At 40.0% G+C, this 15,475-nt stretch overlaps 1 protein-coding gene and 1 long non-coding RNA gene across 2 annotated transcripts; both read left to right on the top strand.

The window, feature by feature from the left end:
• The first annotated feature begins 1,414 nt into the window (after positions 1-1,414).
• On the top strand, positions 1,415-3,084 carry LOC120077160 (cytochrome b561 and DOMON domain-containing protein At5g47530-like). Its single transcript, XM_039031065.1, has 3 exons — positions 1,415-2,080; positions 2,194-2,448; positions 2,542-3,084. Exons 1-3 carry the CDS (start codon positions 1,469-1,471, stop codon positions 2,848-2,850), a joined length of 1,176 nt encoding a protein of 391 aa, XP_038886993.1. The 5' UTR covers positions 1,415-1,468; the 3' UTR covers positions 2,851-3,084.
• A 1,479-nt stretch (positions 3,085-4,563) lies between these two features.
• LOC120077168 lies at positions 4,564-14,220 on the top strand. The gene is made up of 3 exons (XR_005481740.1): positions 4,564-5,006; positions 5,101-5,225; positions 12,194-14,220. It is a non-coding gene; the product is annotated as an uncharacterized LOC120077168 (long non-coding RNA).
• Positions 14,221-15,475: the final 1,255 nt, after the last annotated feature.

Below are 15,475 nucleotides of genomic sequence, written 5' to 3'. Positions count from 1 at the left end.
TAAAGATGGGAATATCATGGACTGATGTTAGATTGACAATATTTATGGTTCAGACAAACATTGATTTTTTTCCTTTATGTTAAAAAATTATTTTGGTGCCTCGAGATTTGTTCAATTTTAATTAATATATTTTTAATTAATCTTAAATTTAGTCTCCACTATTAATTTATTATTTACTTTTTAAAACTTTTTGTTATCTATTTAATTTTTACTATAAATTTTGAAAACACATTCAAATATTGTTATTGTTGTTGTTTTTTTTTTTAAATTACAAAAATAAGCTTTAAATACTATTTTGGTTTTTATACTTTTGGCTTTTATTCATTTTGGTTCTTATACTTTTAAAACGTTCATTTTGGTCCTTACATTTTGGTTCATTTTTGGTCATTGAACTTTCAAAATGTTCATTTTAGTCATCGCACTTTCAAATTTGGTTTATTTTGGTCCTTGAACTTTCAAAAAATGACTTTTTTTATATTTAGAAAATAAAGTAAAAATGAAAATGATGGGACCAAAATGGTCATTCTAAAAATACAAGGATCAAAATGTTCAGGGGACCAAAATGAACCAAAGATGAAAATATAAAGACCAAAACAAACATTTTAAAGTATAGGGACCAAAATGAACTAAAGTTGAAAGTATAGGGACTAAAATAGTATTTAAACCTAAAAATTATTATTATGATTTAACTAATTTTAATAAAAATTAATTTTGAGGAACTAAATAAGATTTATTAGAAGTACAATAACTAAATTTCAAAACTTAAAAGTATCCAGACTAAAACTGAACGAATCTCAAAATATATCAACCGAAGATTAAATAACGGTTAAATATCATTTTGATCTCTAAACTCTCATTAAAGTAACAGTTTAATCCATATACTTTTAAAATTTTGCAATAGTTTAGTCCCTAATCTTTTTTAAGTAACAATTTAGTCCCTATAGTTTAAAATTTATAACAATTTAGTCTCTATTATAAAAAAATCACTTTAAAATTAAATGTCAATATAATATTATTTGCAATAAAGATTTATATGTTAAAAATTGTAAAGTATAAAGACTAAATTATTGATTATTAAAGTTTAAGAACTAAATTGTTACAACTTTAAAAATACCTGAACTATATTGTTATTAATTAAAATTCAGGAACTAAATTGTTAATTTATGGAAGGTTGAAGGACAAAAGTGATTAAAAAAAAACTCGTCAAAGAAAGGAGAATAATTAAGACCGTGGAAGACTAGACCGAGTAAGCAAGTTTGAAAAGCCTTTAAAAAAGAAAAAAAATGTAAAATTTAGACTTTCCAATTTCCGCGAGGCGTGTGGAATTGTATTTTCTTCTCCTTTTCCTAAATCCTAAACGGAAATATAAAATTCAAATAAATCCATTCCCCTATAAATTCACTACAATTCTACTCAAATTCCCATATCTTCTCGTCTCAATTCCCAATTCACAAACACCAAATCCGCAATGGCAACCAAACTCCAAACCTTCTTCATCACCGCTCTGTTTCTCTTATCATTTTCCCTCTCCTCCTCCGCTCAGATTTGCAGAAACTATAATGGCTTCGCCAACAATGAAGTCTTTGCAGCCTGTGTAGATCATCCAGTCCTCAACTCTTTCCTCCATTGGACCTATAATCCTTCAAACTCGACGCTCAAAATCGCTTTCAGACGCCCTTCCACTAGTCCCAATCAATGGATTGCTTGGGCCATTAACCCACAAAGCCTCGCCATGTTCGGTTCTCAAGCTCTCATCGCTTACCAGAATTCCTCCGGCGTCCCCCATGTTTACTCTTCCAGTATTGATCTTCCCTTTCCGACTATGCAACAGAGCCGCTTGAGCTTTGAAGTTCCCCAACTTTCAGCTACTTATGTCGATAATGAGACGACAATTTTTGCAACTATTAATCTTCCGGCCGGTTTGACCACTATCAATCAGGTCTGGCAGGAAGGTCCGATGGATCAGGGCTCGCCAATTTCTCATGCCCTAACCGGCGACAACAGACGGTCACTCGGTACTCTGGATTTGCTTACTGGGTCCAGCACGGTGGCGGTGGATTCCGTTCTCAAGAGAAGAAATGTAAGTCTGTTTTTATGATTTGGGTCGGTTTGAATTTTCCCATTTGTGAAACCCTTTTAAGGATTTGGTGAAATTTTGTGATCTAATTCTAATTTGGGGGTTTTGATTTTCAGATTCATGGAGTTTTGAATGCGGTGAGTTGGGGGACTTTAATGCCAATGGGAGCCATTTTCGCAAGGTATTTGAAGGTCTTCAAGGGTGCAGATCCGGCTTGGTTTTACCTTCACGTCGCCTGCCAGACTTCCGCCTACGCTGTCGGTGTCGCCGGTTGGGCCACCGGTATCAAACTCGGCGGCGAGTCAGCTGCAGTTCAATACACCACCCATCGCAACATTGGGATTGCTCTGTTCGTCTTGGGAACTCTTCAGGTAAAATTAAAGTATAAAAGAAACCTTCGATATTTCTGTTGGATTTGAGTTATTCTTGATCACTAATGGTTTCGGATTTGTTTTTTGAAACAGGTTTTTGCTTTGCTTTTGAGGCCAAATAAGGATCATAAGTACAGAATTTACTGGAACATTTACCATCACTCCATGGGATACAGTGTGATCATTATGAGTATCATCAATGTGTTTGAAGGTTTGAAAATCTTGAGTCCTGAAAGTAAATGGAGAAAGGCTTACACTGGAGTCATCATCTTCTTGGGAGCTGTTGCCTTTGTTCTTGAACTTATTACATGGTTTATTGTCATCAAGAGAAGGAGATCCAACTCCAACAAGTTCCCACATAACGTCGATGTTCAAAGTGCCAAAGTAGAAAACAGAGTCTAGTTCCCCTGTTTTATTACAGTTATTACTCTGTTTTCTTCTCAAGTTCCATTAGTTTCCGAGGTTTTGGGTTTTGTTTGATTCTTTATGTAAGAGTTGTTAGTGTATGTTTTTTTTTGTACTCATTTTTGTAAAAATAGGCCTAGTTTTTTCTCATCAATTATTATATTGTGGAATATTGTTTTCCATTATATCAAATAAATAAATCTCTTCGGTAGTTATTTTCTATTATAAATATTATAATATGTGAGATAGATGTTCATACTTAGTGCCAAAAGCCAAGTATTCTCTTCCATTACTACATGTGTTAGCCATATGTCATACAACAACTTATGTTTAGTGTCCAAATGTGTCACAACCTATTTGCCAAAATCCATATAATATAAATAAGTGATCATTTCTAGATTTTAAAAATACGCATATATTGGACAAAATCCATGAATTTTGGAGAAAGTGGAGAATCTTGAGAAATTTACATATTTTATATTTTGTTATTTATTTATTTTATATATCATATTATACTTATTTTAATTTTATATTTTATTGGTATCCATGTTCCCGTTGTGCTCCTCAATTTTACAACATGTTATCAACATGAGCTCCTATCGTTTTTTCCGTTGAAGGAAGGTTCTAAATATAGGTTAGATTTTCTCTCTTCGTTATAATTAGTAAACTAAATGTTTTGTAAGAGTGTTACTATGAAAAACATTACAAAATTGAAATTTGTAACATTTGATATTAATGGGAATAATTATTTTTCATCAGTGCTTGATGCCAAAATACACTTGGCTGCCATAAAAATATAATCATCATAAAACAAATTTTCTTCCTAAAGCTTGTCATAAATTGATGCAGTTGAGAGTCCAAAATTTTAAATCAATATATTAGATAAGACATTTTTCTGCATTTTGGATATGCTCATGCAGTAGCAATATCAAGAGAAATATTTTAAAAGTATTATCCACTCATTTGATGTTTTCTTGTGGCTGAATGAAATAACAAGTTATTGATTAAAAAAAAGAAATATATGAATCTCAACCAACTAGAGTAACAACATTCCTTAGAGTGAATGCTATGAATTTTAATAATTGTGGATTAAAAATCATGAATCTCGACTAACTGAAACAACATCATTGCCTGAAGCGAATGCTAGGAATTTTAATAATTGTGGTCGAGATTGGGGTCATGGTTGAGGTCGTGACCGTGACAGAGGAAGGAATAATAATTATTTTTGTAATGGTCGTTCTAATCATTGAAATTTTAAAAGAACCATACAAAATGATGACCAACGGTAGACAAGGACAATGAGCTTTTGGAGATGTTTAAAAGGTTGGAGATAAACATTCCTCTTCTTGATGTAGTCAAGAAAATTTTCAAATATGCCAAATTCCTGAAGGAGCTTTGCACGAGAAAGAGGTAGGCCAAGGAAAAGGAGAGAATGGTGGTAAGTCAATCCCTGCAATCCTTCAGAAAAACTTACTAGAAAAACAAAAGGACCCAGGTATGTTTTCTCTCCCTTGCATTATAGGTAATAAAAAAATTGATAGAGCCATGTTAAATCATCAATAAATGTCATGCCTAATTCAATTTATCAAGAATTAAAATTAAAGGACCTAATTGAAACTAGAATTGTCATTCAATTAGCTGATAGGTCTTATATAGATCCATTAAGAGTCATAGAGGATGTGACGCCTCAACGCTTTTTTTTTTTAAGAAAAAGAAAAAGAAAAAGAAGAAAAAAGTTGGTGGTTAATTTAGGAAAAAGAAAAGGGAATTAGGGTTATAAAGGTGTTTTGGTCCCTAAGAGAAAAAAAAGGAAAAAGGAAATTCCTTTTCTCTTCTTATTCTTTTTCCAGAATTGCAACCCCCCATTATACATCTCTGCCGCTGCCGCTCGATCGTGGGTCTGCCAGCCGCGATTGTCCTCGCCGATCGTTTTTTCTTCCCCATCCGCTGCTCGACCATGGGTTTCGGTCGTTAGCTTCGATCGCCTTCAATCGCTCGACTGCGGGTCTCCAGCCGTGCCAGGTTCTTCGACCATTTTCTTTTGTCGCCGTGCTCTGTCCGCCAGCCGCCGATCTAAACCCCAAGCGCTGTTCGTCTGTCGTCGATTCTGGTAGCCGTCGGATCGCGGCAGTCCAGCCGATCTGTCTGTTGGGGTAAGTTCGGTTTTTTTTTTTTGGCAGCCCATTGTCATTTGGGATTCTTGGGCCTAAGCTAACGTTCATCTATGAAATTTGTGATTGGTTTCAGGAACGTGTAAAGTTTCGTTTTGGGACAGATCGTTATCCAAGTGGTTTACTACCGGTTTTGCCCTAAGATTTTGATAAACCTGCTGAAAATGAAAATTTTACTGGGATAGTGTGATAAGGCCTGATGTATGAGTATATGTCTGAGATTGTAATGACTATTTGTTTGCTTATGTCCATATGAGATTTTAGTGGCTGTTAGTGTCACCATTGGGCTATGCACATCACATGTGTGATCCTTCGAGCCCACACCCTATGCACATCACTGAGTGAGCCTAGTAGTGGACGAGTATATTTTTATACTTACCTTTTCCATGACCTAGTCATTAGGACGATTTACTATCATATCTTGAAGTCTGGTTTAGGAGTTAGTTTACACTTTCATGCAAAATTAATTAATTTTATTATTTGACAATTTAATTGCCTTCATTTTAAGAACGGTAAATTTTTATTTTAGTTTACTTTATTTTTTTTAGTTTATTTATTATTATTTAATTATGTTTTTCTTATCTTTGCTCATTTGAGCATTATTAAATAAAATTCGGCTCTTTTATCTGATGGTTTAAAAGAAAATGTACAGTTAAGCCTATGCATGCATGAAGTAGCATCCTAGAAATAAGTAGGAAACTAGGGTCGTTACAGTTGGTATCAGAGCCTAAGTTTTAGGTTCTATAAACTGACTTTAATCGTGAGTCTAATCTGTTCCTTATCGCCAGGTATGTTGTTTTAAAACCTTTAGGGATGTATATATATATATATATATATATATGAAGTCCTACTTGTTGTGCAGTCAACCCTGCTAGCGTGTATTAAAGTGCTGCGTGTGGTCACTAGGTATGGCGCCACGAACTAGAGGAGCGGGGCAGTTGAGGTAGGAAAGTAGTTGGGGAGCGGGACCTTGACCTGCAAGAACCCGAGGTGCAGAGCCAAGGAGGTGCGGGACCCGCCACCTCGTGACCCCTCTGGGTCAACTTGGTAAGAGGTTAGACCAAGAAGCGGGCCTCGAGCTTCGACTGTGCCTCTGCCAGGACCGTCGTCCTCAGAAATTCCAGTAGAATATACGACGATTGCTGCGCTATTGGGAACGTCATCACGCAGGCCGTGGTGGGACAACTAAAGGGCAATGGTGGCTCGAGCAGATAGCCCAGCACGTACAGTCACAGCATGCGCAATCCGCTCGCAGTCCCGTTACCATTAGTTCAGAATCAAAATAGGGCCACGAGTCGGACCGTGGCAAGCCCTTCTTTGGAAGCTGAATACCTGCGAGATTTTAAGAAGTATGATCCCCCGACGTTTAACGGGTCTCTGGAAGACCCCACAAATGCAGAATTGTGGTTGTCCACTATTGACGAGATTTTTCAGTACATGAGGTGTCCAGAAGAGCAGAAGCTATAGTGTGTCACTTTTGTTCTCATCGACAATGCCAAGCGCTGGTGGCGCTTGGCTGAAAGAATGATAGAAGTTGGTGGAGGCCAAGTCACGTGGGATCAGTTCAAGGAACGGTTCTACGAGAAGTACTTCTCTGCTCATGTGAGGTACAACAAGCAGGCTGAGTTCATGAACTTGAAGTAGGAGACCATGACAGCAGAAGAGTATGAAGAGGAGTTTGACAAATTGTCTTGCTTCGCCCCTGACCTAGTGTCTACCGAAGCAAAGAGGGTTGAAAGGTTTGTGCAAGGAATCCGAGATGGGGTGCAAGGCATTATGCAGGCCCTAGAGCCTCTCACTTACACTGTAGCCTTCCGAGCGGCAGCACGCATCGGGTGTCCTTCAGGGATAGAATTCCTGAAGTCCCTGACAGAGGAACCTACCCCTGGCTAGAAGAGGAAATTTGAGCAGAAAGCTCCGAGACCTCTGTAGAAGGTCCAGAGTACAAGTAGATCAGTAGGGCATGTCCAACGACAGGCTACTACTTTAGGCGGATTTTGGAGGGAAAGGTCGATGTGTAAGTCATGTGGGAAGCGTCATTGGGGACGTTGTCTGATTGGCACAGGGACTTGCTTCAGATGTAAGCAGATAGGGCATACGGCAGACCAATGCCCTAGTAGTGGTTCCGGAAGTGTGGAGGGTCAGCCCCCGAGTTCGCATCAGGGTAGTTCAAACCGACAGCAGCAGCAGGGTCGGGTTTATGCCACTAGTCGTCGGGAAGCTGAGCACTCGAGAACAGTAGTGACAAGTACGCTCCCAATCTTGGGGCATTATGCTTTGACATTGTTTGACTCTGGCTCATGCCACTCTTTCATTTCTTCGTTGTTCGTAAAGTATGCCATGTTAGTTTTGGAACCTTTGGGTTATGTTTTGTCAGTGTCTACACCGTCAGGAGAAATTATGATAGCAAGTGAAAAGAAAAAAACATGTTAGTTAGAAATAGCAAACCGCACCCTTGATGTGACTCTGATAGTATTAGACATACGTGATCTCGATGTAATTCTGAGCATGGATTGGTTGGCTGCCGACCATGCTAGTATAGACTGTTCTCGTAAGGAGGTGAATTTTAACCCCTTTAGAGAAGCTAGCTTTAAGTTCAAAGGGGACGCGATAGTAGTTTTGCCCAAGGTGATTTCAGCAGTTAAGGCCGAGAGATTGATTAACCAAGGTGTCTGGAGTATCTTGGCTAACGTAATTGACACGAGAAATCGAGGTTCCACTAGCCTCTGAACCAGTTGTGAGAGATTATCCCAATGTATTTCCGGAAGAACTTCTAAGAATTCCTCCACCAAGGGAGATTGATTTTACGATTGAACTGGAGCCAGACACTATTCCTATATCCAAAGCTCCGTATAGAATGACTCCGGCTGAATTGAAAGAACTGAAGGTTTAATTGCAGGAACTGCTTGATAAAGGGTTCATACGAACCAGTGTTTCTCCGTGAGGTGCACCAGTGTTGTTTGTGAAGAAAAAGGATGGGTCGTTACGTTTATGCATAGACTATAGGGAGTTGAATAAGGTGACCATTAAGAATAAGTACCTGCTTCCTAGAATCGATGACCTGTTTGACCAGCTACAGGGTGCTACCATATTTTCCAAGATTAACCTACGGTTAGGTTACCATCAGTTGAGGATCAGGGATAGTGATATCCCAAAGACTGCATTCCGATCCAGATACGGGCATTACGAGTTCATTGTAATGTCTTTTGGTCTGACCAATGCTCCAGCAGTATTCATGGATTTGATGAACTGGGTGTTTAAGGACTTCTTAGACGCCTTTGTAATCGTTTTTTTTATGACATTTTGGTATACTCCAAGACAGAGGCGGAACACAAGGAACATCTTAGGAAGGTCCTAGGAACACTGAGGGAAAACAAACTGTATGCAAAGTTTTCTAAGTGCGAGTTCTGGCTACGGAAGGTTTCCTTCCTTGGGCACGTGGTGTCGAAGGACGGGATTTCAGTGGATTCAACAAAGATTGAGGTTGTTACCAATTGAACCCCGCCCTACAACGGTCAGTGAGGTGCGTTGCTTCCTTGGATTGGCTGGATACTATCGTAGGTTTGTAGAGAATTTCTCCAGCATGGCTACGTTGTTGACTCAGCTAACTAGGAAGGGAGCTCCGTTTGTTTGGAGCAAAGCTTGTGAGGATAATTTTCAGGACCTCAAGCAAAGGTTGGTTTCAATCCAGGTTCTCATCGTACCAGACGGCTCCGGGAACTTCATGATTTACAGTGATGCTTCTAAGAAGGGTTTGGGTTACGTGTTTATGCAACATGGTAGGGTGGTCGCTTATGCCTCCTGCCAGTTGAAGAACCATGAGCGCAACTATCCTACCCACGGTTAAGCCTATGCATGCACTACTTGTATGGGGAAAAAGATCCAAGTNGCCAGTTGAAGAACCATGAGCGCAACTATCCTACCCACGGTTAAGCCTATGCATGCACTACTTGTATGGGGAAAAAGATCCAAGTTTTCACCGACCACAAGAGTCTGAAATACTTCTTCACCCAAAAAGAGTTAAACATGAGGCAGCACAGGTGGCTTGAGTTAGTAAAGGATTACGACTATGAGATCCTTTACCACCCAGGTAAGGCGAATGTTGTAGTTGATGCCCTCAGTCAAAAGGTAGCTCATTCGATCGCCTTGATCACTAAACAGGTTCAATTGTGTAAAGATCTTAAAAGAGTAGAGATTGCGGTGGCAGTGGGGGAAGTCATTTCGTAGCTAGCCCAGTTGATAGTTCGACCAACCTTGAGGCAGTGGATTATTGTAGCATAATAGGGTGATCCCGACCTGGTTCAGAAGTGGTGTCAGGTAGGGTCGGGTCAGGCAAGTGAATTTTTTGTGTCAGTGGACAAGGGTCTTTTGTATCAAGGACAGTTGTGCGTCCCAGTAGATGACGGCATGAAAGGGGAACTGTTGGCAGAAGCTCATAACTCTCCATTCTCGATGCACCTAGGTAGTACCAAAATGTACCAAGATGTGAAGCGGTATTACTAGTAGCCCAATATGTAAAGGGAGATAGCTGACTATGTCAGTATTTGTTTAGTCTGTCAACAGGTGAAGGCCCCAAGGCAGAAGATAGCAGGCTTGCTACAACCATTGGATGTGCCAGAATGGAAATGGGAAAACGTGGCTATGGATTTTATTACGGATTTGCTTAGGACAGCGAAGGGTTTCTCGGTAATTTGGGTTGTGATAGACAGACTCACCAAGGTGGCACATTTTATTCCAGGAAAGCCTATGTACGCGGTGAGTAAATGGGCTCAGTTATATATGAAGGAGATAGTAAGGTTGCATGGTGTACCAGTGTCAATTGTGTTCGATAGAGACTCTCGTTTCACCTCCAGTTTTTGGAAGAGCCTCCAGGCAGCTTTAGGTTCACGGTTGAACTTCAGTACAGCTTTTCACCCCCAAACTGATGGGCAAACAGAACGTCTAAATCAGACGTTGAAAGACATGTTGCGCGCTTGTGCATTGGAATCCAAGGGGGGTTGGGACTCCCACTTACATTTGGCAGAGTTTGCTTATAATAATAGCTATCAGGCTACCATTGGCATGTCGCCGTTTGAAGCTCTTTATGGCAGAGGTTGCAAGTCTTCTATTTGTTGGGGTGAGATTGGGGAGAGGAAACTGGTGGGAATTGAGTTAGTGGAGTTGACGAATGAAGCCATGCAGCAGATCAAGGCTAGAATGCTAGCAGTGCAAAGTAGACAGAAAAGTTACACGGATGTTAGGCATAAAGATCTGGAGTTCGAAGCAGGTGACAAAGTGTTCCTGAAAGTGGCACCGATGAAGGGTGTCCTGAGCATCGGGAAGAAAGGGTTAAAGGCTAAGTCGCGTTTGTAGGGCCATTCAAGATTTTGGAGTGGGTTGGCTCTGTGGCTTACCGTTTGGCCTTGCCACCGTCTCTCTCCATAGTCCATAATGTATTTCATGTCTCCATGCTGAGGAAGTATTTAATGGACTCGTCTCATGTGGTGGACTTTGAGCCCTTGCAGCTGAATGAAAACTTGAGTTACGAGGAGAAGCCTGCACAAATTGTGGCCAGGGAGGTGAAAGTTTTGCGCAGCAAGAAGGTACCACTGGTGAAAGTTCTGTGGCAGAACCATCAATTTGAGGAAGCAACTTGGGAACGAGAGGACGAGATGAGGGCACTGCATCCAGAGCTCTTCCAGGATTAGAACTTTCGAGGACGGAAGTTTATTAAGGGGGAAGAGTGTGACGCCCCAAAGTTTTGTTTTGTTTTTTTAAAAGAAAAAGAAGAAAAAAAAAGTTGGTGGTTAATTTAGGAGAAAGAAAAAAGAATTAGGTTATAAAGGTGATTTGGGGGGACCTTGGGTTGCGTGCAAGAAAAAAAAGGAAAAAAGGAATTCTTTTTCTCTTATTCTTCTTTTTCTAGAATCGCAACCCCCCCCACTGTGCATCTCTGTCGTCGCCGCTCGATCGTGGGTCTTCCAGCCGCTATCGCTCTCGCCGTCAACCAAGCTGTGCTCGTCGATCGCTTTTTCTTCTTTGTTCGCTGCTCGGCCATGGGTTCCTGTTGTTAGCTTCGATAGCCTCCAGTCGCTCGACCGCGGGTCTCCAACTGCACAAGCGTTCTAGCCGCGTAAGCATTCCAGCCGTGCCATGGACTTCCAGCCGCGTAAGCATTCTAGCCGCGTCGTGGACTTCCAGCCGTGCCGGGTTCTTCGACCATTTTCTTCCGTTGCCGTTCTCTGTCCGCCAACTACCGATATAAACCCTAAGTGTCGTCTGCCTGTCGTTGGTTCTGGTAGCCATCGGATCGCGGTAGTCCGGCCGATCTGTCTGTTGGGGTATGTTCGGTTCTTTTTTTTTGGCAGCCCATTGTCATTTGAGATTCTTGGGCCTAAGCAAACGTTCACCTACGGAATTTGTGGTTGGTTTCAGGAAAGTGTGACGGTGAAGGAAGTTTTTGAGTAGAGTAAGGTTTCGTTTTGGGACAGTTTATTATCCTGAGGTAAGTGGTTTACTGCCGGTTTTGCCCTAAGATTTTGACAAGCCTGCTGAAAATTTTTTATATCATATATGAGTAAACTGTGATGAAATCTGTTATGGGTAATTGTACTGAAGTTGACGTATGAGAATACTGTGATAAAGTTAGACGTAAGGGTAGACTGGGATACTGTGATAAGGTTTGATGCATGAGTAGGCTGGGGATAGTGTGCTAATGTTGATGTATGAATAGACTGTGATAAGGCCTGATGTATGAGTAGACTGTGATAAAGTTGATGTATGGGTAACGGTGTTAAAGTTTGATGCTGATTCATGGCCTTGATTGCATGCTTATGTCTAAGATTGTAATGGCTGTTTGTATGCTTATGTCCATATGAGATTTTATTGGCTGTTAGTGTTACCATTGGGCTATGCACATCACATGTGTGAGCATTCAGGCCCACACCCTATGCTTATGTACGGTGTCCGTTTTGGGATCACCACTTATGTTTATGCCTGTGACCTTTGTGTCACTACTTATGAAAGCGTGTCTTCGGGTTCGCCCCTTATGCCTATGCCTATGCCTATGTTTATGATGTCCTTGTGCATTTTGGTCCAATGGAAAGACTAACAGATCATTGAGTGGGCCTAGTAGTGGGCTGCTTATTGAGTATATTTTTATACTCACCCTTTTCTTTCCCCATTTTCAGGTACGGGTAATGACAGACTGGCACATGACAAGAGAGATCCGTGACTTGGCCATTAGGACGATTTACTGCTTCCGCACTTAGTACCATATCTTGAAGTCTGGTTTAAGAGTTAGGCATTTTATACTTTCATGCAAAATTTTTTAATTTTATTATTTGACTATTTAATTGCCTTCATTTTAAAGTTGGGTTTAGGGGTACCCGAACGGTAAATTTTTATTTTATTTTACTTTATTTTTGTTTTAGTTTATTTATTATTATTTAATTATGTTTTTCTTATCTTTGCTCATTTGAGCATTATTAAATAAAATTCGGCTTTTTTATTTGATGGTTTAAAAGAAAATGTACGGTTAAGCCTATTCATGCATGAAGTAGCATCCTAGAAATAAGTAGGAAACTAAGGTTGTTACAGAGGATGCCTAGTTCAGGTCAATGAATTAATTTTTCCTACTGATTTCTATGTTCTTAAAATAGAGGAGCCCACATCTATCTCATCTGCATCCATCTTACTTTGCTGACCTTTTATGAAGACAACCAAGACTAAGATAGATGTGGATGAGGGCACTTTGTCAGTGGAGTTCGATGGTGAGTTTGTTAAATTTAATATTTTCGATGCCATGAAAACTTCCACCAGTGCAAGTACATTCTTTATGCCAGATTGATGTGTTTGGCTCTCTTGAGCAAGAGGTTATATGGGACGTTTATGACAACAATGAGGATGATTTAGGGGAGTTGATCCCATTTGGAGAGCTTACCACCTTATCTATGATAGTGCCGGTAGGTATGCCTTCATATTTTGATGATGAATCTTTCGACAAGGTTCTTCCTTCTGTTTTGCGGGCACCTAAATTGAAGCTGAAGAAGCTTCCAAACCACCTGAAGTACACCTGTCTGGGGGAAGCTGAGACCTAACCTATCATCATTTCAAGGGACCTGACTGAGGAACAAGAAAAGTAGGTGGTGAAGGTATTACAAAAGCACAAGCTGGCCATTGGATGGACATCGACCGACATAAAAGGTATTAGCCCTACGATATGTATGCATAAAATTACCTCGGAGGATGGAGCTAAGCCTTATCGACAACCTCAACAACCACTGAATCCTTTCTTGAAGAAGGTAGTCATGAAAGAGGTCTTCAAACTCTTGGATGCAGATATTATCTATCCTATCCCTGAAAGTGAGTGGGTTAGCCCTCTTCATGTAGTGCCAAAGAAAACGGGTATTACTGTGGTAAAAAATGATGAAGGTAGTTTAATTCCTGTTAGGGTTCAGAATGGGTGGAGAATGTGTATAGATTTCAAGAAATTGAATGCTGTAACTAGAAAAGACCACTTCCCCATTCCTTCATTGATCAGATGCTTGAAAAGCTAGCTGGAAGACCCTTCTTCTGTTTCCTCGATGGTTTTTCGAGTTTCTATAAGATCTCGATTAGCCAGAAGGTCCAACAGAAGACGACCTTTACATGTCCCTATGGCACCTTTGCCTTCAAAAGAATTCCATTTGGACCTTGTAATGCTCTGGGCACCTTTCAACATTGTATGATGTCCATATTTTCTGAGTTTATTGAAAAATGCACAAAGGTTTTTATGGATGACTTTATTGTATACGGAGACTTATTTGCTGATTGTCTGTCTAAACGACCTTTACATGTCCCTACGACACCTTCGCCTTCAAAAGAATTCCATTTGGACCTTGTAATGCTCCGGGCACCTTTCAACATTGTATGATGTCCATATTTTCTGAGTTTATTGAAAAATGCACAAAGGTTTTTATGAATGACTTTATTGTATACGAAGACTTATTTGCTGATTGTCTGTCTAATTTATCTAAAGTGCTAGAAAGATGCATTGAGTCTAACTGTTGAACGCTAGGATTGATCTTAAAAAGATATGCTATTCTATGCGCGAAATGATGCGATACTACTTCTAGATATGCGTTAATTATGAATATTCTTGTAGTATGCCTTGCGTTGTCACAAGTTTCCTTACGTTGGAACCAAGTGTAATTCCACCGCAAGTTTCTCGGTGTGATCCGAGGTCGAACACAAGGACTGTTTGAGGTTATTGTGGTATGTTCGTGATATATGCGACCAGGATTTTCAATCTTTAAAGAGTGTTTTGTACAAGTATATAAAATTGCGGTAAAGTAAAGGAAAACATTAAAAATGCGATAATAAAATAAGTACGGTAAACCTAAGCTAGATGATACAAGATACATGCTTCATGATACAAGATGCTGGGGTCCAGGCTGGCTGTGAAGGTTATGCAAAGAACATGGAATGCAGCGACAAGTCTTATGTACCAAACAGAAAGAGAAAGATAACTAATATAAACATCGCAAGTTTCTTAATTGCGTTGAAGTTATAAGTACGGTTTCGCTTTTCTCTTGGCATACACCTTTCAGTGATCGGCCGCGCTCCCACATGTCTGTGGTGAATCAGAGATGAACGTAATGAACGCAAGGTTGCTTCGATGTCTGGAAGTACTACTCGCTTTAGTTAACGCATTCTTCTAAGTTATCTCTTTAACACAAGTTAAGTACTCGTTTAATTCATATTAACTACTAGGGGATTAAGAAGACATCATGGAGAAAGTGATTCACAGAGGAACGGAAGTAGACAGAAAATGGAATATGAAAGCAATCGAAACATTTAATATATTTACTAAGCGTTTGATACATGGTGTGTGAATGAAGAGATAAAGAAATTGAAATACAATGATGAAAAGAGATAGAACAGATACAAACAAGCGCCAATGTCTTGGCATCGATTCGAGTGGAGATCTGTTTGCCGGATTGGATGGATCAGATGGATGGATGAGCTTCCCTCTCAGTCTTGCTCAACCGGTAACAGGGTTCTCAGCACAGAGTTTCTCGGCGGGTATTCGACAGAATAGAACTGAGACTCACCTCTCGGCCTTGTCTCGTCTTCTTCCCGGATTTCTTCAGTTAAGCTCTCAGTTCAGCCTTTTCTCTCAACACTAGTAGTAATTAGCCCCGTATCCAGTAGCATAAGTTTTCTCTGAAATCTATGGGGTATTTATAGGTAAGGATCTTTGACTCTGGCCTTGTGGTCCCCATTTGTTGTTATGGAAATTCCGAAGATGGAGGAATAATTATTCCTTCTGTTATGCAATCAAATCGTCAATTCTACGCAACCGTTGGTTGTACACGTGTCTTAATCCTCCGCTTTTCCGTTTCTCAGCTACATCTTTCGATCGAGTGTTCGCATGCGGTGTTTGTTTTTATTACCGCATGCGGTTGAAAGTCAGCTCTCGCATTGCACCG

Source organism: Benincasa hispida, chromosome 5, assembly GCF_009727055.1.
Source record: "Benincasa hispida cultivar B227 chromosome 5, ASM972705v1, whole genome shotgun sequence".
NCBI classification, from domain to species: Eukaryota; Viridiplantae; Streptophyta; class Magnoliopsida; order Cucurbitales; family Cucurbitaceae; genus Benincasa; species Benincasa hispida.
Note: the sequence above shows the minus strand (reverse complement) of the source record. Positions and strands in the feature narration are given on the sequence as shown.